Source organism: Electrona antarctica (assembly GCF_951216825.1).
Source record: "Electrona antarctica genome assembly, chromosome: 14".
In the NCBI taxonomy this organism is placed as follows: domain Eukaryota; kingdom Metazoa; phylum Chordata; class Actinopteri; order Myctophiformes; family Myctophidae; genus Electrona; species Electrona antarctica.
Genome location: NC_136795.1, coordinates 46,025,141 through 46,046,720, shown reverse-complemented (window position 1 = coordinate 46,046,720; position 21,580 = coordinate 46,025,141). Strand labels below are relative to the sequence as shown.

Here is a 21,580-nt window from a genome sequence, read left to right as displayed (position 1 = left end):
ACAAGTGATGAATGGCGGACAGTGTAATCCACAACACCAGCAGAAACATGTGATCACGTGGTCACTTCAGACTAGTACGAGGACCGACATTATATCTCTGACTTTTACAGTTTGTTAAAAATAACCCTCATCTTACATAGTAGAGTCTGCACGACGGAACTGAACACTATACTTCACACACACCCCTCAACTGAGTCTGTGAGTATCACACCGCCATCTGTTAAGAGAACACACTCTCAACAGAGTATAATACAAAAATGATATAGCAGCCTTTAACGAGGATTCTCCATGACCTGCAGCACAGCCACAAGGTATCTGTGAGGCCGAGGAAACACGATGCATAACACAGCACATTATTTACCTTCCCCCTCATTTATCGCTGGAGATTCGTCTTTGAAATGGAGGAACGGATGCCGTTTATTCCTCGCAGTCCTCGTAAAGTTCACCTTGTTGTTTGAACACCGCAATTGTAATCAAAATGTCCCATGCACGTTCTTATACCCGCTTGGGTGGCATGGGGGTTAACGCTCCTGTGCACCAACCTCAAAGACATGGGGTTTTGAATCCACCATGGTGCCTCCCTCCGGCCTGGCTGGCTGAGCATCAACACCAGCACAATTTGTGCTGTGTCCGTGGGAGGGATGCAAGGGTGGGGACTTTTGTCAGCACACCAGCACCTCCTATACGAGCTGGGACGGTGTTTGTCAGCAGGGGGTGGGGGGATAGATGGGAGGGGGTAGAGGAGTTCAACAAGTTGAACGAGAGGTGCTACCTCCTGTACATCCTCCTGGTGGGGGCTCCTCACTGGCAGGTTAGCCAGCAGTGACAACACACAAGTGTATGGGGAATTTGGGAATTGGCAGCCGCATAACGAAATTGGGAGAAAAGGGGGTAAAACAAATATATTTTGAAATCTAAATTTATTTTGGGCGGTGAACCCCTTTTGGTGTTTTAAACATTATGTTTTAATATAGCTATTGAACAATAGCAGATCTACAAGCTCACCGAGTGGCGCGCTACGAGCTTGTAGATCTGCTATTTTTGAAAAATCATTAAAATGTGGCGCAAATCATTGAATATATATTTCAGAGAGAAAATTTTTAACTCAAATATTTGCTTCTGGGGGGTTCCTGGAATAACTTATTTTGATATGGGGGTCCGTGGCCCAATAGAGATAATTCTGGGGGTCCTTGACATGAAAAAGGTTGAGCACAACTGACATAGAAACATGGGTTTTTCAGAAAAATGTTAGGATTTAGAAGACTTTTTTTTATCGACCTCAGTCCAAAATGGGTTAAGAGAAAAATAAAATAGATGCTTATCTCACTATTTAAAAAAAGACATGCTATACGAGAAGATAAATGACTCAACACAACATTGATTGAAAAATCCATCAACATAATGTCACACGACTATCTATACAATCCTTAACAGAGGAAGTATCTCAGGGCCAGTCCAGGCCACTAAACATTACCCTTCCGCCTCCTCATTTCCATGTAGTTAAATCAGTTACAAAGGGGACAGAAAACCACGTCTGGAGCAGCTTTCCGGGTTTCTGTCCACCGAGTGAAAGATGCAACAAGGTACGGTGTTATGCAACCACAACACATGCATTGCATGCGTTTCACTTTAGCATCATTTCTGCCCCAAATAGGAACTTAGACTTAGTCACAGGATCTAATCAAATATGCACACTGAACTTGGATCAAGTTTCTGCTGAATCAATACACTATCGAGTGTGCAGTATTCAATTGTCCATAACAATATGAGATTCAATTTATTGTCAATGTACACTACAAGTGTAGTACAGCGAAAAGTATTTTCGCATCTCACCAATAGTGCAAACATGTCAGTAAGGAGGATACATTAATTAATAAGTACAGTAGTTCTCTTATATCTGAATATCTTTATGACACTCCTGTTTTAGATGGTTTCAACAGCTTATCTGGTGCTTGGCTGTGATCGTTGTAACCATTGATTTCATTCACGTGGTTGCTGAATGCTGAACACATGTACGCCGACTTGAACGACACTGTGATCGCGGGCATGTGATGACACTGACATAGAGGTTCCTAAATATGCGCATAAATAAGCAAAACACCTAACAAGATGTGACAAGATGTCAACGTGGACTAATGGCCGCCCTAGACTGTGGAACAAGAAATAATGTACTTGTGAAGTGTGCTTGTGTAGAACATTAATTGTTACTGGATTGCGGCAGAATTCATGACCATTTTCTTTACTATGGTGTCTTTTTCTACTAATAGTTATTGACCTTCATGAATCACCTATAGCTCCGTTTGTAACCTCATTGCGAACGCAGTGAGCATTTACTATGAGACCCAGCAGATCCTGTCTGTGTGTGTGTGTGTCTGTGTGTCTGTCACGCTGTAACACCACCCGCCCACCACCAGAGGGCGCAGCTGTATCACACACAAAAACACACACACACATGCACGCACACACACGCACGCACGCACGCGCACACACACACACACACACAAAACTTAACTTAAAAAAAACTTAACTTAAAAAAAAACTTAAAAAGGAAAAACGTTAAAAGGAAAAACTTAACTTAAAAAAAAAAACTTAACTTAAAAAAAAAAAAAAAACTTAAACACAAAAAAATACAACTTAAAAAAAACCTTAAAAAATTACGTAATTTATTCTAATTGTTGTTTTTGCAATTTACGAGCTGCGTTCGCTTCCCGCGTTCGCGCGTCTTACTTGTATCTATGCTTTAGCTCCGAGAAGGGGTTACGAGGATATCCCTGCATCGGTAGAACGGGGGTTGAGCCGAACAACAGTGGCGAAAAGGTATCAGAACCGAGCTACAGATGATAAACTTATATAGGATAGGCGAAAGGCACGTTACATTTTAGGTCAGGGGTGAAACAGCCGCTTACAAAGCGTAAAGTTGTCCCGATACCATTTTGTTCAGACCGAGTACGAGTACAAGTACTTCATTTTTAGTACTCGCTGATACAGAGTACCAATACGAGTACTTTTTATTTTTACCCCCCTTTTTCTCTTCTTTTTCATTGTCATGCCTACACTTGTCAGTTTGTCGTTTATGCTTGTAGATCGGCTGTTTCTGGTGATTTGCTGCATTGTTGGGTCAGACTTGCTGACCCAACAATGCACCTGCACCTAACATATTTGTGTTCCTCTATGCTTTACACACACACACACACACACACACACACACACACACACACACACACACACACACACACACACACACACACACACACACACACACACACACACACACACACACACACACACACACACACACACACGTGTGTGCTCTCAGGTCACACATGTCAATCAGGACGTAAATATAACCAGGGTGTGTGGGTGCATCTGAGAATTAGGACGGCACAGATCGCTTCACGGTGGGTTTAATCCTGCAGACAAGGCCAGTCAGACGGCAGCTAATCCCAAATTAGCTGCAGCTCTGACATCCATGGCGAGATTATACACAGCCGTGTATATAGGAGCCCGTATAAGCCAGTGGTTTGGTAGAATGCAGTGGTGGAATTAGTTCCTTTGCACCGTGGAAAGGAACTAATTACATCTACTTAACCCATTTAGACCTGAGGCCGATTCTTAAAAAAAAAGAAAAAAGAAAAATCGATTTTTCAAAAATAGCAGATCTACAAGCTCATAGCGTGGCACCGAGTGCCACGCTACGAGCTTGTAGATCAGCTAAAGTATAACATAATGCTTAAAACACCAAAAGGGGTTCCCTTCCAGAATGGGTCACTGTACTTAACCCATTTTGGGGCGGGAAGTTCCGGGAACCCCTTTTGGTGTTATCATTATGTTATGCTTTAGCTATTGAAAAATAGCAGATCTACCAAGTGGCGCGCTACGAGCTTGTAGGTCTGCTATTTTTGAAAAATCGAAGAACGACTGACATAGAAACATAGCTTTTTCAGAAAACTGTCAGGATGTAGAAGATATTTTTAGAATCTGATCTCAGGCCTAAATGGGTTAAGTCAACAGGAACAGGTACTCTGACTGTCAACAGGGTATTGCATAGCGGCCGGAGGGGCATCGATGCGTGCCCAGCGTGGCATATCAGCCCGGTTTGCTTAAAAAAGCCACTGCCGAGCACAGCAGAACAGAACATGGGCAATATAGATCAGTTCAGTTTGTATTTATTTATAGTGCAACATCACCCCACAGACACACAGATCATGCTACGCGAAACGCAACAGGCAAAGAATACACAGAGTTGCACACATGTATAGAGGTGGGATCAAGGCAGCACTGTGTATGCCTTGATCCCGCCTCTAGCTGCCGCTGATTGGCCAGGCCGTTTTGTGGCGGGGCATCAAGTCTGCCTGAGAGTTCCCAGATGGGAGCAGGAGGGGGGACCCCAGTGTACTCTCTGCTGCCCCATCTGGTGGAGTCAGGTTACACATGTGCACAAATGTAGCCTAAATATTGAAATTGCTAAACAAATTGGTATTAAACAGTATTAAAACCACAAGATAAGAAGAGGTGGACACAACAATGAGATTAACAAAGCTATGGGGGGGGGGGGGGGGGGGGGGAGTACAAAAGATAGTCTTGGAGAAGATTTAAGAGTGGGCTTCTCTAACAACTGAAGGGAGAGCATTCCAGAGCAATAATGCACACACACACACACACACACACACACACACACACACACACACACACACACACACACACACACACACACACACACACACACACACACACACACACACACACACACACACACACACACACACACACACACACACACACACACACACACACAATGCATAGATCTACTGTACATGCTGTATACTGCAGCGGTTGTGTAGAGTTGTGATTTGATTTGCTTACAGCTGTGCAGTTCAGAGATGGTATAAGGTTAATCTATCGCACGCACGCACACACACACACACACACACACAGAGGTCAAGCTAGCATGTGGAGCCTGATGGAGCTACATCAGGCATAGAGGACTATAGTGTCCAATTCACTTTGTGATGTGCCGATCGAGGAGGAAAGAGAGAGTCAGTGGCTAAACATGCTCCTGATCCTCACTAAACGTACTGTCATTTCATCCTCATGTGAATATGAAGGCATGAAACAGTTAGCCTACGTAGCCTGCAGCCAAGCTAGAGAGCATTGCTTTGCTCCTGATCGGCCTGTCTCTGTCAGTATGACTGTCTTCATACTGTATCTCAGGTGCACTGCAATAATGGTGGACTGCAATAATGAGGCTGCGTGAGTATATATATATAAACTAGAAAAAGTGCCCTTCTGGGCACAGGTCAAAACCAGGAGGATAGGAGTGTGTGATGTTTGGCAAAATGTTTAGGAGTAATATAAACATGTTTTGTGTGTGTGTGTGTGTGTGTGTGTGTGTGTGTGTGTGTGTGTGTGTGTGTGTGTGTGTGTGTGTGTGTGTGTGTGTGAGAGACACGGCTTGGCCTGTTGTAGTGCCACCATGAGGCTGATTTGAAAACTGTCAAGTGGCATTTCTTCCTCAGCCTAGTGGGAATATGCATGCACAGTTTCACCGCAATCGGACACTGCGTTGAGTAGTTGTGGCGATTTGTACAAAACGGGTACAAAGCGGGCTACTCCTGAAAAGTTTAGAAGCCAATCGTAGGCAATGAAGGTGGACTATGAGAAATCAAACAAACCCGTCTTGATCACATGACTATGGAGAGCATGTGTACTGATTTGCGTGAAATTTGGATAACATCTGAAGGAGTAATATTAGAAAATGTGCTTTACATATGTCGGCCTCCTGGTGGCGCTATAAAGAGCAGATGTGAAAAATGCCAGGCAAAGGTTTTTCCTTGGCCTCTAGGGAGTTGGCATACAAAGTTATCCACAAATCCGTGCAGTTGGAGGTAAAAACACTTTTCGGCCAGTTATAGCGCCACCATGAGGCTGAGTTGAAAATGTTCACGTGGCATTTCTTCCTCGGCCTAGTGGGAATGTGCATGCAATTTCACGGAAATCACACGATGTGTTCATGATTTGCAGCATTTTGTTTGAAACTGAGCACTCCTGCGAACTTTGGAAGCCAATCTTAGCCAATCAGGATGGAGTCTGAGAAATCTGAAAGACCCGTTTCGTTGAATGGCTCTAGAGAGACTGTGTACCAATTTGCGTGATGTTTGGACAAAATCTGTAGGTGTACTGTCCAAAAACTTGTTTTGCACAAAGCGGCCTCCTGGTGGCGCTATAACAGGCTGTTCTGGACATTTTGGGGCAGAGGTTCATCGTTGACATCCAGGGAGTTTGTGTGCAAAATTTGGCATCGACCGGGTTAACGGTGCCGGAGATTAGCTGTTCACAGACGGACGGACACACGGACGGACGGACACACGGACGGACGGACGGAGTGCAAAACATACTCTCTCCCCATGCCTTCGGCCTGGTGGAGACAATTAAAAAACCCTTGCTAAGATTCTTGATTCAATATTTAGATATTTGATAGCCTATTCATTTTGATCATACACACCGATCCAACATTTCCTTTCAAAATCCATACCCAAACGCACACCTTCGAAAGTCCACCTAATGTTGTTAACGCAATGAAATGAAGAGGACCAAAACCACTTATCTGCCGTCACAAAGCCAAGTACAGTTCATTCATCATTTTATCATAATCGATCTCCTCTCGCCGTTTACTACAAGGAAGCGTTGCTGGCACAGTGCCAGCCTGCGTTCGCTGCCTGCTGCTATGTCAGCCAAAAGGAATGCCCACTGTGCGCACTGTGCCAAAGATATCCCCACACACACACACACACACACACACGCGCACGCACGCACGCACGCACGCACGCACGCACGCACGCACGCACGCGCACCCCCCCCCTACATTATCCCAATCAATTTGTACTTCAGACAGAGTCACTTTGGATCCATTCATGCTGACAGGGAGAGAAGGGAGGAAATCTCCCCTCCTCTCCTCCTCTCAGTGAAATTGAGTCAGCAGCAGAGATTTGGCAGCCGGTCAGAGTGAGTGGTTTTCTGTAGCTGGAGGAACGTAAAGTGCAACCGTAAGGGAGTTGTTGATGATACCCACCAGAGTGCTTTAGAGAGAGAGAGAGAGGGAGAGGGGGGGAGAGAGAGAGAGAGAGAGAGAGAGAGAGAGAGAGAGAGAGAGAGAGGTACCCTCACAAAAAAACATGCAGTAATCCTGGTCTCTAAACTGCCTCCCCCTGGCCAGCCGGGGCGCCTGATGGAGGGGAAAGGAACTGGTTGGAATAACGTGTTCCTTCCACACGCTATACGTCCAACCAGGGAACCCCCCCCCCTGTCAGGTGTAAAGGAGCAACTTGGACACTCAGGCATGAAGGAAGCATGAGTTCAAGTCCGTTGCTCTCCAAATGTCCCCCATATATGGGGACTAGGTTGGCGGAGGGTCTGTAGAGCCCTAACCTGCTGATTGGCCAGGCCGTTTTGTGGCCGGGCATCAAGTCTGCCTGAGAGTTCCCAGATGGGAGCAGGAGGGGGGAACCCAGTGTACTCTCTGCTGCCCCATCTGGCGGAGTCAGGTTAGTAGAGCCCAGGATCACATTAGATAATTGACACAGGGGTGAAAAATGGGTTACAAAGTCATGGGATAAAAATTATAGATTAAAAAAAAAGCAGCTTTTTTTCTCTTATTTATTCATCAGAGGCAGGATTCTTTAAAACCACTGAAACCACCGGAGTCCACTATACTGCTAGCTCCTGTTATTAAGCTACACAAAATATGTCTACTACAAGCAATCTAAAAGCTCATGACACGTCGCGTCGCCACATGTTTTGAGCTTGTAGATCTGCTATTTTGGCCGAATGTTCCCCTGCCAGAATAGGGACGCTATATGTAGGTAAATAAAAATAGGATTGGTATTTAAGATAGTCAAAGGGACAGTGCCTTAAATACCCTCATACATGTCTAACTACTTCTCCTAAGTGAGTGAAACCCACAGCTTAAAAAACACTATAGAGGGAACGACCGGTACCTGGGATCTGGTACCATAATATAGGACAAACATGGGACAATGCTCATTCTACTACTCTGCTACCAAAATGTGGAATGTCCTCCTGACACCATCCAATAAAAGATGCAAACTAGAAAAAGTGCCCTTCTGGGCACAGGTCTCCACCAGGAGGATAGGAGTGTGTGTGTGATGTTTGGCAAAATGTTTAGGAGCAATATAAACGTGTGTGTGTGTGTGTGACACGGCTTGGCCTGTTGTAGCGCCACCATGAGGCTGATTTGAAAACTGTCAAGTGGCATTTCTTCCAAAGCTTAGTGGGAATATGCATGCACAGTTTCACCACAATCGGACGCTGCGTTGAGCAGTTGTGGCGATTTGTACAAAACGGGTACAAAGCGGGCTACTCCTGAAAAGTTTAGAAGCCAATCGTAGCCAATGAGGGTGGATGATGAGAAATCAAACAAACCCGTCTTGATTACATGACTATGAAGAAGATGTGTACCGACTTGCGTGAAATTTGGATAAATTCTGAAGGAGTAATATTAGAAAATGTGTTTTACATATGTCGGCCTCCTGGTGGCGCTATAAAGAGCAGATGTGAAAAATTCCAGGCAAAGGTTTTTCCTTGGCCTCTAGGGAGTTGGCATACAAAGTTATCCACAGATCCGTGCAGTTAGAGGTCAAAACACTTTTCGGCCAGTTATAGCGCCACCATGAGGCTGAGTTGAAAATGTTCATGTGGCATTTCTTCCTCGGCCTAGTGGGAATGTGCGTGCACAATTTCACGGAAATCACACGATGTGTTCATGATTTGCAGCATTTTGTTTGAAACTGAGCACTCCTGCGAACTTTGGAAGCCAATCTTAGCCAATCAGGATGGAGTCTGAGAAATCTGAAAGACCCGTTTCGTTGAATTGCTCTAGAGAGACTGTGTACCAATTTGCGTGATGTTTGGACAAAATCTGTAGGTGTACTGTCCAAAAACTTGTTTTGCACAAAGCGGCCTCCTGGTGGCGCTATAACAGGCCGTTCTGGAAATTTTCGGGGCAGAGGTTCATCGTTGGCATCCAGGGAGTGTGTGTGCAATATTTGGCATCGACCGGGTTAACGGTGCCGGAGATTAGCTGGTCACAGACGGAAGGACGGACGGACGGACACACACACACACACACACACACGGATGGACGGACGGAGTGCAAAACATACTCTCTCCCCATGCCTTCTGCCTGGTGGAGACAATCACTAGTTTATTCCAAAATTGGCCCGAATCGGTAGACCACAACGTGTGGTAAATGTAAATTCCCATCGAAAGGAGCCTGTCATTCACTGTTTTTTCCTGTTTCACCTTTGTGCATAGTGTTTTGCATTTGTTGATGACTATGACAACATGTAGTGTTCTATTGTGCTAGTTTTGTTTGATCAATTAAATACATAGGACCACAATAGAAACACGCCCCCAGGACCTTTTTGTGTTATCCTTTTAGCCTTATAATGTCTGAGTCTGTATTTTAGAATAGTGTGTATAGCAGCACATGGTAGTAGTAACTACAAACGCTTATGTAAGAGAAGCCGGTCGACCTACCCACACAGTCCTTTGTGCCAGCTGTTGCAATCAGGCTGCATATATCCCAGCCCTGACTGACCCCTCCAGGCCCATATGTTCCGTTCTGTTCTGTGACTCTGCACCGACTCGTGCTTTTCTCTGGCAACCGTGGCACAGTTGCACATTGACTCTACCGGGCAGTGGGCAGTACATTACAAAACCATGACAGATGCATGAAGGATAACTGCTGTAATGTCTCATTGCAGGATCCCGCGCGCACGCACGCACGCACGCACGCACGCACACCTCTGCTGGAAGTGGTACCTCTTCAACCCGACTGGTTAAGCGATAGGAGATGGATGGATCTTCTCATATATTTAGCTCTATAAGAATCAGTCAGTCAATCACACAGATATTTTTGTCATTTATACAAGGAATTCTGAGAGGATTGGCATTGTGTGGATATTATCTGTTCTAAGGTCACATAGGTCAAATCTATATAGTTTTTTTACACAATGCCATTCAAACAAGGTGCAACTTTTCTTTTTAGGTTGTGTTAACTTAAAATACACCTCCTTGACGTTTGCTATCACCTGACCAAAACCAGTGGATGATGGGAGCAAAGAAAATGCCCTTCAAAAGCTGTGCAGACCCTGTGTGTCCCTGCAGGTCATCCGCAGCACACTATAGATTCAACAATGTGGGGGCTGGGGACCCCCAGGGGTCCTTGAGAGGGCCCCTCAGCGTAGATGTTGCCTGGCATGGCCAGACACTGGCAGTATCTTGGTCTAGTTTTCCAGGCTATCTCAGATGGTCAGGGCATGCAGGGGGGACTGTGTGCAGGGGGGACTGTGTGCAGGGGGGACTGTGTGCAGGGGGGACTGTGTGCAGGGCATGCAGGGGGGACTGTGTGCTCTGGGACACTTAAAACCCATTCGGGACGGGAACCCGTTTTGGTGTTTTAACTAAGCATTACGTTATACTTTAGCTATTGAAAAATAGATGGGTGGCGCGCTACGAGCTTGTAGGTCTGCTATTTTTTGAAAAATCGTGAAAATGTGGCACAAATCTTTGAATTCTTTCAGAAGACTTTTTATTTATTTCGACAGGCCTAAATGGGTACACAGGTCTAACTGGGGACCTTGATTCTGTTTCCCAGACAGACTCTCTGCTCATTCTGCTAAAACCTGCATTTGATGTGTCCACAGTAAGCTGAATTATAAAAAGTGAGAATGGAGTTTCTAGGTGAAAGTGACTTTTTGTTGTTAACTCAGGGTCGGGGATCCCCATCATCTGACACGATTTGATTATTCCATAAACTCTCTGTGTGAGTGTGTGCCATAGCTCCGACAGATCGACCGTGAAGAGAGAGAAACCTGTATGAGCATAATAGTCCTTCCTCAATTAAACATAGTGACATTTTTAATAGCATATGAGAGACATTTTATAATCTGGACCGGAACCCCTCGGTATTACAGTATGTTCCAGAGAGCCAGACACTGTCTAAATGTATAATCCTCCCCTCAAACTAGGACACTATAACCCCAAATGATCCCAGAGGATGGTGTTTTATTATAATTTAGTTTTTATTTTGATGAAATGTTTCGTGAAGTACAAACCATGCTGTGGTCTGTGTCTCTGTACTGTAGGCTACTGTCTGATGTAAATGCATGTAATCAACATACTATTATGAACAGCAGTTTTAGTCTATAAGAGATAGCCTATAATTGCTTTATTCTATTTTAAATGAAGGCACTCTCCCCTATTTTACAAAATGAATCTCACATTGCTCGTGTAATTTCCCCCTCCAATAAGAGACAAACACTCATTGGAGCTATTTGATTCTTATAGGCTGTATTGTATACTTGGACAACAATACATTAAATAAAATATTAACTCACCTGCACGTTTATTCCATGTATCCGACAGGTTGTGCACTCACTGCACTGCTCGTGGACTACAGACAGTGATAGAAGTTGTTCAGATGAGGTCTAGATAGAACGGCGTTCACTTCACTAGTAGTAGTAGTCTGTTTTGGAAGTGCATCTGCAGCAGTGACAGTCCAACAACGGCACTGCAGGGGAAATGATGGTGATGATGGCTGCATGCTTTCATTCTGTACTGCACCGCGCGGACTGGAGGCTGGAGCGACTGTCTGCACACAACACAACAACGCAGCTCTCTAGTCACATATTCTAGCTTCACTTGCAGTTCAGCATTCTGAATAAACATATGTTCTACTAGTAGTATATCTCTGTCTGACTCGGGATGAATTGAAGAAAAGCGGGGACGTGGTGGTGGTCATGCCGTCCCGTCGCGCATGTCTCTCTAGCCTTCAGTTTAGTAGAGATAGACCCGGAGAGAACGTTAACCCAACACGTAGAATAATCTGATTATTGGGATCCCGCGGGCGCGCTGCAGGCTGCCTGCACTAGGCTGTGCACACACAGGCAGACAAAGCGAAACTAAGCCAGATTAGAGAGAGAGACGTCAGTATTCAAGTGTCTACAGTGACAGTAGGCCTACACTACACTACATTTTCTCTCACTCACTATATGTTGCGTCAAAACACAGAGCATCGTGAGTTTCGTCTCTCTCTGTCTCTCCACCCCCCTCTCTCTCCACTCTTTACTGCAGTCCTAAAAGCATACGCAGATTATGTTGGAATTTGGAACACTCGATCACGCACAGGACTTTTTTTAAGGGGCAAAATCACTGTCACAGAGTAGACTATACATCATCATGGGAATAAATTAGGCCTACTTATTAACACAAGTAGCCTACAGCTGAGAATGTTTTTCAAACAAAGTTTTATTTTAGTCTTGAAACATGTAACCTGTTTTTTATTATTAATATTATTTATGTTTTACTGACTGCTAGACTTACTAGGCCTACCAAAAAAACCTAGCCCAACCCACTCTGAACAAACAGAGAAACAGCTGTGAGCCTTATTGGCCAGACGTGGGGTTTTTTTGGGTGATAAATAATGGATTACACAACTTTGTGTTCAAATCCACAGCATGACTTCAGCTATGGGCACAATACTAGTTGACCTTCACCCTGCCCTCAGGTTCACTGTCTCACCCACATCAGGCTCAAGTCATTAAAGTCAACCCCATAACCCACTCTGAACAAACAGAGAAACAGCTGTGAGCCTTATTGGCCAGACGTGGGTTTTTTTGGGTGATAAATAATGGATTACACAACTTTGTGTTCAAATCCACAGCATGACTTCAGCTATGGGCACAATACTAGTTGACCTTCACCCTGCCCTCAGGTTCACTGTCTCACCCACATCAGGCTCAAGTCCAGGCTCAAAGCCCACTCCACAGAAACTGCCCTGCTGGCAGTCACAGAAGCACTACATGCTGCCCAGGCTGCTTCCCACTCTGCAGTCCTGATTCTCCTAGACCTATCAGCAGCATTTGACACAGTGAACCACCAGCTGCTCCTAGACACCCTAGCGGATCTAGGCATCGGCGGGACGGCACTAAAGTGGTTCTCCTCTTACCTCACCGACCGGACCTACCAGGTCTCCTGGAAAGGTCTGTTATCATCCCCCCGAACCCTCCAAACTGGGGTCCCACAGGGATCTGTACTTGGTCCCCTCCTTTTCTCACTGTACACTAAATCCCTTGGCACTATCATCTCTGCCCACAATATATCCTATCACTGTTATGCCGATGACACACAACTGTTTCTATCCTTCCCCCCCTCTGCCACCCAGGTGGAAGAGCGCATCACTGCTTGCCTGGCTGACATCTCACAGTGGATGTCCTCCAACCACCTCAAGCTGAACCCAGACAAGACTGAGCTTCTCTTCTTCCCAGCTAAGTCCTGCCCGATGCGGGAGCTAACTATTTCCGTAGACAACGCCCTGGTAACGTCTGTCCCAACAGCCAGGAACCTTGGTGTTGTCCTGGACAGTCAGCTCTCGTTCAAAACTCACATCACAGCTGTCACTCGATCCTGTAGGTTCACACTCTATAACATACGACGAATTAGACCGTTCCTCACCCAGGAATCATCCCAGCTCCTAATCCAGACAACAGTCCTGTCAAAACTTGACTATTGTAACTCTCTCCTTACTGGCCTACCGGCATGTGCACTGAAGCCTCTCCAACTGATCCAAAATGCCGCAGCTCGCTTGGTCTTCAACCAGCCAAAATTCTCACATGTCTCCCCCCTGCTCCGCTCCCTGCACTGGCTCCCGGTCGCTGCCCGCACAGAATACAAAACTCTGATGTTGGCATTTAAAGCAACCAAAGGTATGGCTCCCCCATATCTTGCCAGCATGATTGAACCCTACAAACCCTCCCGCGCACTCAGATCAGCCAACGCAGGGAAGCTGGAAGTACCCTCACTAAAAACGCCGGGACAACGCTCCACACGTCCCAAACTCTTCTCCCTTCTGTCCCCAAAACTGTGGAATGCACTTCCCGTTGCAATCAGAACTGCAGCATCACTCCCGATCTTCCGCCGTAGTCTGAAAACCCACCTTTTCAGACTCCATCATGGCCCATAGCACTTACCCTACCCCCTTAGACAGCACTTCTTAGACTTATATAGCATTTGAAACAGACTTATAGCATGTCATGTAGACAGCACAATAAGTGCATTGTATGTAGTCATAGCACTTCATAGTATATATGTACAGCATAGTATAGCATATATGTGTAGTTTATATGTATAGTGTCATTATATAGATATGTTCTAGTTATAGTTTATATGTATAGTGTCATTATATAGATATGTTCTAGTCACGGTCTTAGCTTACGCATGTTTCGCGATAAATGCATTTTTTTACATATGTGATGTATTCCCATGCTTTTTGTTCTTGCCTATTGTAAGTCGCTCTGGATTAAGAGCGTCTGCTAAATGCCTAAATTGTAAATTGTAATTGTAAGTCATTAAAGTCAACCCCATTTCTTATCATCACCAGAGTATGCTAGCCTAATATTGAAGGCTAATCAGAAATCTAAAACGAAAAGGCAGCAACAAACAAACGTCTTCAGCTGTGCCTTGATTTAAAAAAAAAACTGAATGCTGCTTCTCCACATTTCTTTTTTTTAAATTGTCTTTTGGATATGATGATCTGGGCTTGAGAAATGTAAAAAGCATACTCACCACTGCATTGTATGAGACTCACACCAAGTAGTCGAGCAGCACCACCTAGTGTTCATTTGATGAACACGGGCCACTGCAGAATCACCAGATATCAAAGCATGAAACATACTTGAATGAATTGTTTATTTCGGTGCTCTACATTTACATGTTACGTTTCATCATTTTGCATTTAAGTCTTTACAAAGAGGTGGCACCGAAAAGGTCTAGGCTGAAGCCGAAGCTTATTTTGCCTAGCCTTTAAGAAAATAAACAAAATACAAAGTTAATACAAAGGAAACAAACAAATAAATACAATTATTTTTTAGAACTTAGTCTTTTTTTATAATTTATGATAATAATCTTATGTTAATGTTTAATAATAATCTTATGATACTAATAATCAGTACAGGTGTGCTAGCCTGGCTAATAAGCCAGACCGAATCAGCCGTTGGCAAAACAAAACAACACACGACAGTGTGATTTGAGTCTGGCTTTAGCCAGGCTACAGGTGTGCTAGCCTGGCTAATAAGCCAGACTCAAATCACACTGTCGTGTGTTGTTTTGTTTTGCCAACGGCTGATTCGGTCTGGCTTATTAGCCAGGCTACAGGTGTGCAGCAGTATAGCCCTGTGGAAATGTATGTTTTTAACCTGACTTGAAAATTCATGAAAAAAAAAAACACAAAATCAATCTTATCATGATTTATTATAATTCAAACTTAAATTGAAAAAAAAAAAACGTAGACAATATTATCAAAATGAAATATACAATTCAAACTTAAATAAAAAAAAGATAAGACTTTTACAAGTCTTAAGAGTTGATGTGACACTTTTACATCAACTCACCTCTGAGATATCAGGCCACCAATTATGTACATACAGACTTTTTATGAAACACTTTCTCCGCCCGGCATTCCCATTCTGGGCACGTTGGGAATTTTCAAAAGATTTCACCAAATTATCGCCTATCTTTTACCCAAAGATAAAATAAGGTTGGGATCTGGGACTGGACTCCAACCTTGAGGAACGGGAATCTGTTCAATCACATTTGGAACCGTTCCCGGAACTGGTTTTATTCGTCACAGCTGGTATGTGGACTTCTCGTCTGCTATACAATTACAATACCGATGGACCCATTCGGGTCCTTGAGTTGATTTCGTTAACAAATACTATGATCAAAAAAGTTTGTCGACTACCTTATTTCACTGATGAAAAAAAAACGAAGCCATGATGAATAAAACTTTGACAAAATATGACAATTTCGTCAGCAAATAAAAACTAGACGTAGACAAGAGATCCAGTATAAGTAAAAGACAAGTCATTTTACACTTAGTTGGTTGCATGCTGAAAACAGATCTACAAGCTCACAACACGTCGCAGTGAGCTTGCTATTTTCAGCAAGTGTCAATCCTGATGAAGTGAACAAGTAAACAAGTCTTAGTGCTTTTAATTTCTGGTTTTATCCTCGCAGCAGTTTTCGTAATGACCTGTACTTTCTTTGAAATGTACCCATTCTACATACTGTGAAATGTGAATACATTAGTCATTGCAATGTCCACAAAGTATCCTTAAACAATATGCTGACAAAAAGTAAACAAAACCTCTTTTAGACATTGCCCATGGGCATAACCCAACCCACTCTGAACAAACAGAGAAACAGCTGTGAGCCTTGGCCTGGATTACATTGCAAGTGTCATTGCAATGTCCACAAAGTATAGTATAGATATTGTAGTAGAATAAAGTCAAACGTTTGTGTATTCTAATCGGAATCATTGCCACAGAGGGTTTGTTCAGTAACAGCCGTCTCGCCGTCTCTCCAGCTCGTTGGTAAGCAGAACATACATTTTCAGGCGGGTTGCCAATTGCAGCCAAACCCATGTATCAACTTTACCCATTTAACTAGTTTTCCAGGTCCAATGTTTGTCTGCTCACTTCTGTGTCATCACTCACACATCACATCACGTCACACCCTGAAAATGCATTTTCTGTAGCTGAACAAACACTCTAAAGTCTATAGCAATCAGTAAAATCTGATATTTTTCTCTCTCACACACACACACTTTAACCCATTTAGGCCTGAGACCGATTCTAAAAACGCCTCTAAATCCTGACCTAGGTTTTCTGAAAAACTTCAAATATTGCAGCATCAAATATTTTACATTTTTGAATACTGTACATACTGTACAGAACCCAAAAATGGGTTCCTGGCCTGAGGGGGTAAAACACCAAAAGGGGTTCCCGCCCAGAATTGGTTAATAAAGTTATACCAATAGAGCGGTGTAGTCCCGCCCCAACGACGAGTGGCCCAGGAAATAATTCCCTGTTCATTTTCCCCATAGGCTTTTCAAAAAGTATTTATACCGCAGGCCACAAATGGTCACAAGCATACGGTCTCTTTCCTTCGTCCTCTCGTGTCTCGTCAGCTGTCCGCTTTGCCTAACCCTAAACCGTTTAAGGTGTACAGTCTCTCGTCCGAATGCTGGTTGCGCATGTGACTGTTGCGCTGACTGCTGGTGATGAAGAATTTGCCGCATGCGGAACACTGGTACGGTTTCTCTCCTGTGTGACACCTCCTGTGGATGGTCAGATTCTGGCTCTGGGCGAACGCCTTGCCGCAGATGTCACACGTGTACGGCTTCACCCCGGAATGAGTCCTCACGTGCACCACCAGGTGCTCCTTCCTGAAAAACGCCTTTCCACAGACGTCGCACGCGTGCTCCCGTACGTCCGTGTGCGCTCTGGCGTGCGCGATCATCACGCATTGCTTTGAGAACGTTTTTCCGCAAATGTGGCAAAAATGACAATTGCTGTGGGCGCCATTTAAATGACTTAACAACTCGTCCGTGGATGTGCAGGCTTTCCCACAAACGCCGCATTTGTTATTGTGCGTTTTTATGTGCTTCATTAAAGTGCGTGTGTATTCAAACTCCTTGCCGCACACGGGGCAAACGTTTCTCGAATTACCGCAAAACGATGTTGTTGCGGCTCCCACCTCCTCATGACCATCACTGAGAACTGTTGCCACGTTTAGCATATTTACTGTCTGATTCTCATCACAAGAGCGCTGTCTTTCATAATCATCGTCCATCACCCACTCCTCATCGCTGCCGGCGTCATCGGGGGACCGTGATTGGTACGTAGACTCCATCTCCGCTCCATCTCGGTCGCACGGCTCGCTCTTCACGCCATCAGGAGAGGAACCGACCTCCGTCGTGATGATAAACTCGTCCTGCTCTTCTTTTAGTTGCGGCGTCTCGAGGTTTGGCTGAGTCATGCTGCTGTTCCACACGTCATGTTCAGTCTTTTCTGAAGGCCCTGGGAGGAACTCACGCCCCACACTGTGGTCCTCCGACTCCTCACGTGGTGCCTCCAGGGAGCCCGGGATCGCCGGGGGTCCTCGGAGCTTCTCCTGCAGGATGGGCATGTACGCGTGGTCGGGTATGGTGCTTGTGCCCTCCAGAGGATCTACAGTTGCAGCCAGGGGAAGACAGTGGGGGTAGTTAGCTATCAACGCAGAAACAAACAAAAACGGCACACTCGGTCCGTTTAAACACAACTTGCTGGCAGGCCTTCTCCACTACGATTTCATGGACACTCATTTGATTGAAAAACAACACTTCTCATGCCGTATCATGATATAAATGTATTGAAAATCAAACAATATCACATATGTCTGCACCCTTAATAGTAGTGTTAGTAGTGTATTTTGTGTTTGCCTGTTTTTACCCTTAGCCTAGTAGTGTTTGCCTGTTTTTTTCCTTTTGAATGTATGCTGCAGCAATTTCTGAAGAAGCCGACAAACATATTATGTTGTACTCTTGCTCCGGCACACAAGATGCAACAATAAAGAACTCGAACCATGAGTGATATCAATATAACATTGATGATATTATATTCAGTGGTGGACGGACAGTAACTACTAACTAAGCACATTTACTTGAATACCGTTACGTGAGTACATTTTAGGAGTATGTGTACTTCAATTATGTAGTATTGTATTTTTTTTCTCTTTGTTATACATTTAATAAACAAATATTGTTGTTATATATTTCACATTTGTTTTCTCCTTTTTTTGCCCGCAACATTTCGGAATGGTTTGCCCTGTTTCAAATAATGAATGTTTAGAATAGCTTTTTTTAGTGTCTGTTTACAGAATTATTATTTTAGGAATTTCAACACAGCACCACTGCATTTATATTAATATATATGTGCTTTGAAATGTGTACACTTTTAATAGTTTTAATAGCTTTTTTTTAAGCAAACACTCCCGCTCCTTCTATGGACCAGAGCTAGTAGTACCGTACCAGCCATTGTTTACATTACAAGCTTTAGCATGTTAGCACCGTGCTAGCGACGAGGCAGTCTGTATATTTTTTCAGAACCCTAAAAGTTGTTTCGGATAAACTCAACTGGAACCTAAACAATGGCCGCCGGTTCCGTGAAAAGCACGGAACGAGTTCTAGAACCAAAGTTGTTCTCGTGGAAAAGTGGTCAGTCACTCACACATACCTGTGGTGTTGTCTCGGAGAAGGGCCCGCAGGAGACAGATCTCCTCTCTGGACCTGGACACTTCCACCCGGTACAAGGACAGGGTCTTCTCCACCTCTCCACAGATGTCCACAACCGCGGCGGACAGCCGCTCCGACACGAAGGCGCCGAGGTGTAACATGTCGTCAGATCTGATCTGATCTCCAGAGATCAGTGGATGTCTGACTCTGTACAGAGAAGTGTGTGATGTTGTTGTTTCCCCCACAACACAAATAGTCTCTGAACGAACCCCGTGTAGAAATTACAAATGTGCAGATTGACACTCTTTACACAGAATGTCGCGAAAACAACCTTAAAATACACAAGTACACACAGCAGGGCTGTGCACTGCAGAGCAAACTTTTAATATAATAGTTTGATTGTAACAAAGAGCCCACACCGGCGTAAGCAGCTGTCTGTCTGTAGTGGGCATAAGTGGGCCGTTGTGAGCAGTCTTTACTTTAGCCAGCGCTTCTTCCGGTGGACGATCTCTTCTTCTTCTGGTTTCCGGCAAGCCGTGCAATCTAGTGCAATGCAATGCTGCCCTCTTATCGTAAAGTAAATTAAAACCGTGTCCACCAGTGATTCCATTCCCTTGTCCCCAATAGACTAGTAGGGTGTGTAGGATGGGTGACACATTCCAAATGTACTTTGTCAATGAATTTAGCTTTCTCTCTCCATTCTGTCATAAACTATAGTCAAACCAAACCAAAACAGGGCGGCGGTGGCTCAGGGGGTAGAGTGGCTGGATGGTAACTCCCTAGGTTGCCAGTTCGAACCCGGGCTCCCCCAGAGTTGGTGTCGAAGTGTCCTTGCACTATATATTTCTAAAACTATGAAACATTTCAAAGATTTCTTTTCAGGGAAACATGTCTACCGTAAGATGAACCTAAATAGGTTTGAATGTGGTTTCTAGGTGTAAGTATGTAGGACAAGTAGCATGCCAAAGTTTGTGTAATTGCCATCGAGAATGCATTGGGCGTTTAAGTTAAATAACTCCGATACTACAAATCATTTCAAAGTAAAAAGTTCCAGCATGTGTCTCCACAGTAAGCTGAATTATACAATGTGTGAATGGAGTTTCTAGGTGAAAGTGCTTTTTTGACGTGCCAATATCTGCCATTGAGCCCCATTATAAATTTCTCAAATTTGAAAGCACTATATATTTCTAAAACGATGAAACATTTCAAAGATTCCATTTCAGGCAAACATGTCCACCGTAAGATGAACCTAAATAGGTTTGAATGGGGTTTCTATAGGTGTAAGTATGTAGGACTAGTAGCATGCCAAAGTTTGTGCTATTGCCATTGAGAATGCATTGGGCGTTTAAGTTAAATAACTCAGAAACTGCAAATCATTTCAAAGTAAAAAGTTCCAGCATGTGTCTCCACAGTAAGGTGAATTATAAAATGTGTGAATAGAGTTTCTAGGTGAAAGTAATGTTTTGATGTGCCATAGAGCTGCCATTGAGGCCCATTATACATTTCTCAAATTTGAAAGCACTATATTTCTAAAACTATGAAACATTTCAAAGATTTCTTTTCAGGCAAAAATGTCCACCGTAAGATGAACCTAAATAGGTTTGAATGGGGTTTCTATAGGTGTAAGTATGTAGGACTAGTAGCATGCCAAAGTTTGTGCTATTGCCATTGAGAATGCATTGGGCGTTTAAGTTAAATAACTCAGAAACTGCAAATCATTTCAAAGTAAAAAGTTCCAGCATGTGTCTCCACAGTAAGCTGAATTATAAAATGTGTGAATAGAGTTTCTAGGTGAAAGTAATGTTTTGATGTGCCATAGAGCTGCCATTGAGGCCCATTATAAATTTCTCAAATTTGAAAGCACTATATTTCTAAAACTATGAAACATTTCAAAGATGTATTTTCAGGCAAACATGTCCACCGTTTGAATGGGGTTTCTAGGTGCAAGTATGTAGGACTAGTAGCATGGCAAAGTTTGTGCTATTGCCATTGAGAATGCATTGGGCGTTTAAGTTAAATACGGGGGGGGGGGGGGGGGGGGGGGGCCGACATATTTTGACATTTGTCATAATTTCTCCCCCCTCCCTATTCCAAAGCCCCCCCAGGTACATTATATATTTAAACTATTTTCAGCAATGGTACACTTATTTTTTCAGTGGGTAGATCTTGTTGAGCTGGTCATTTTGAAAGGGGATCTCACGTCATAAAGGTGTGGGCACCCCTGGACTAGTCCATTCAGTCACTCAGACATTGAGTCTGAGTAACTGTGAATTCCTCCCTCAGCACACTATCCAAATCTTCTCCACTGACTAAAAATAACCTGGTTGACCCGGGCAACAAGAAGAAATCGTAACTAGACACCATAAGGGTCCCAAAAAAACATGTTACGAAAACATGCCTCTCAGCTGCCCTACAATGGGCTATTGCTTCTCTCACCTCATGTTTAGTAAT

At 44.0% G+C, this 21,580-nt stretch overlaps 2 protein-coding genes across 2 annotated transcripts in view; both read right to left on the bottom strand.

The window, feature by feature from the left end:
- The window catches only part of LOC306937518 (testis-expressed protein 2-like), a 40,518-nt gene extending 28,229 nt beyond the window's left edge, over positions 1–12,289 (bottom strand). The window contains 1 exon segment of the mRNA XM_079521348.1: positions 11,418–12,289. The gene's annotated coding sequence lies outside the window, so the exon portion shown is untranslated.
- Positions 12,290–14,806: 2,517 nt separating this feature from the next.
- Positions 14,807–19,660, bottom strand: LOC306937532 (uncharacterized protein). The gene is made up of 3 exons (XM_079521365.1): positions 19,549–19,660; positions 19,131–19,336; positions 14,807–18,086 (listed from the first exon to the last, which is right to left on the bottom strand). Exons 2-3 carry the CDS (start codon positions 19,288–19,290, stop codon positions 17,041–17,043), a joined length of 1,206 nt encoding a protein of 401 aa, XP_079377491.1. The 5' UTR covers positions 19,291–19,336; positions 19,549–19,660; the 3' UTR covers positions 14,807–17,040.
- Between the last annotated feature and the right edge of the window lie 1,920 nt (positions 19,661–21,580).

Coding starts and splice junctions, on each gene's coding strand:
- LOC306937532 (XM_079521365.1), bottom strand. CDS start 19,290: ATGTTACACCTCGGCGCCTTCGTGTCGGAGCGGCTGTCCGCCGCGGTT. Junction 18,087..19,130: donor TCTCCGAGACAACACCACAG/GTATGTGTGAGT, acceptor CTGCAACTGTAG/ATCCTCTGGAGGGCACAAGC.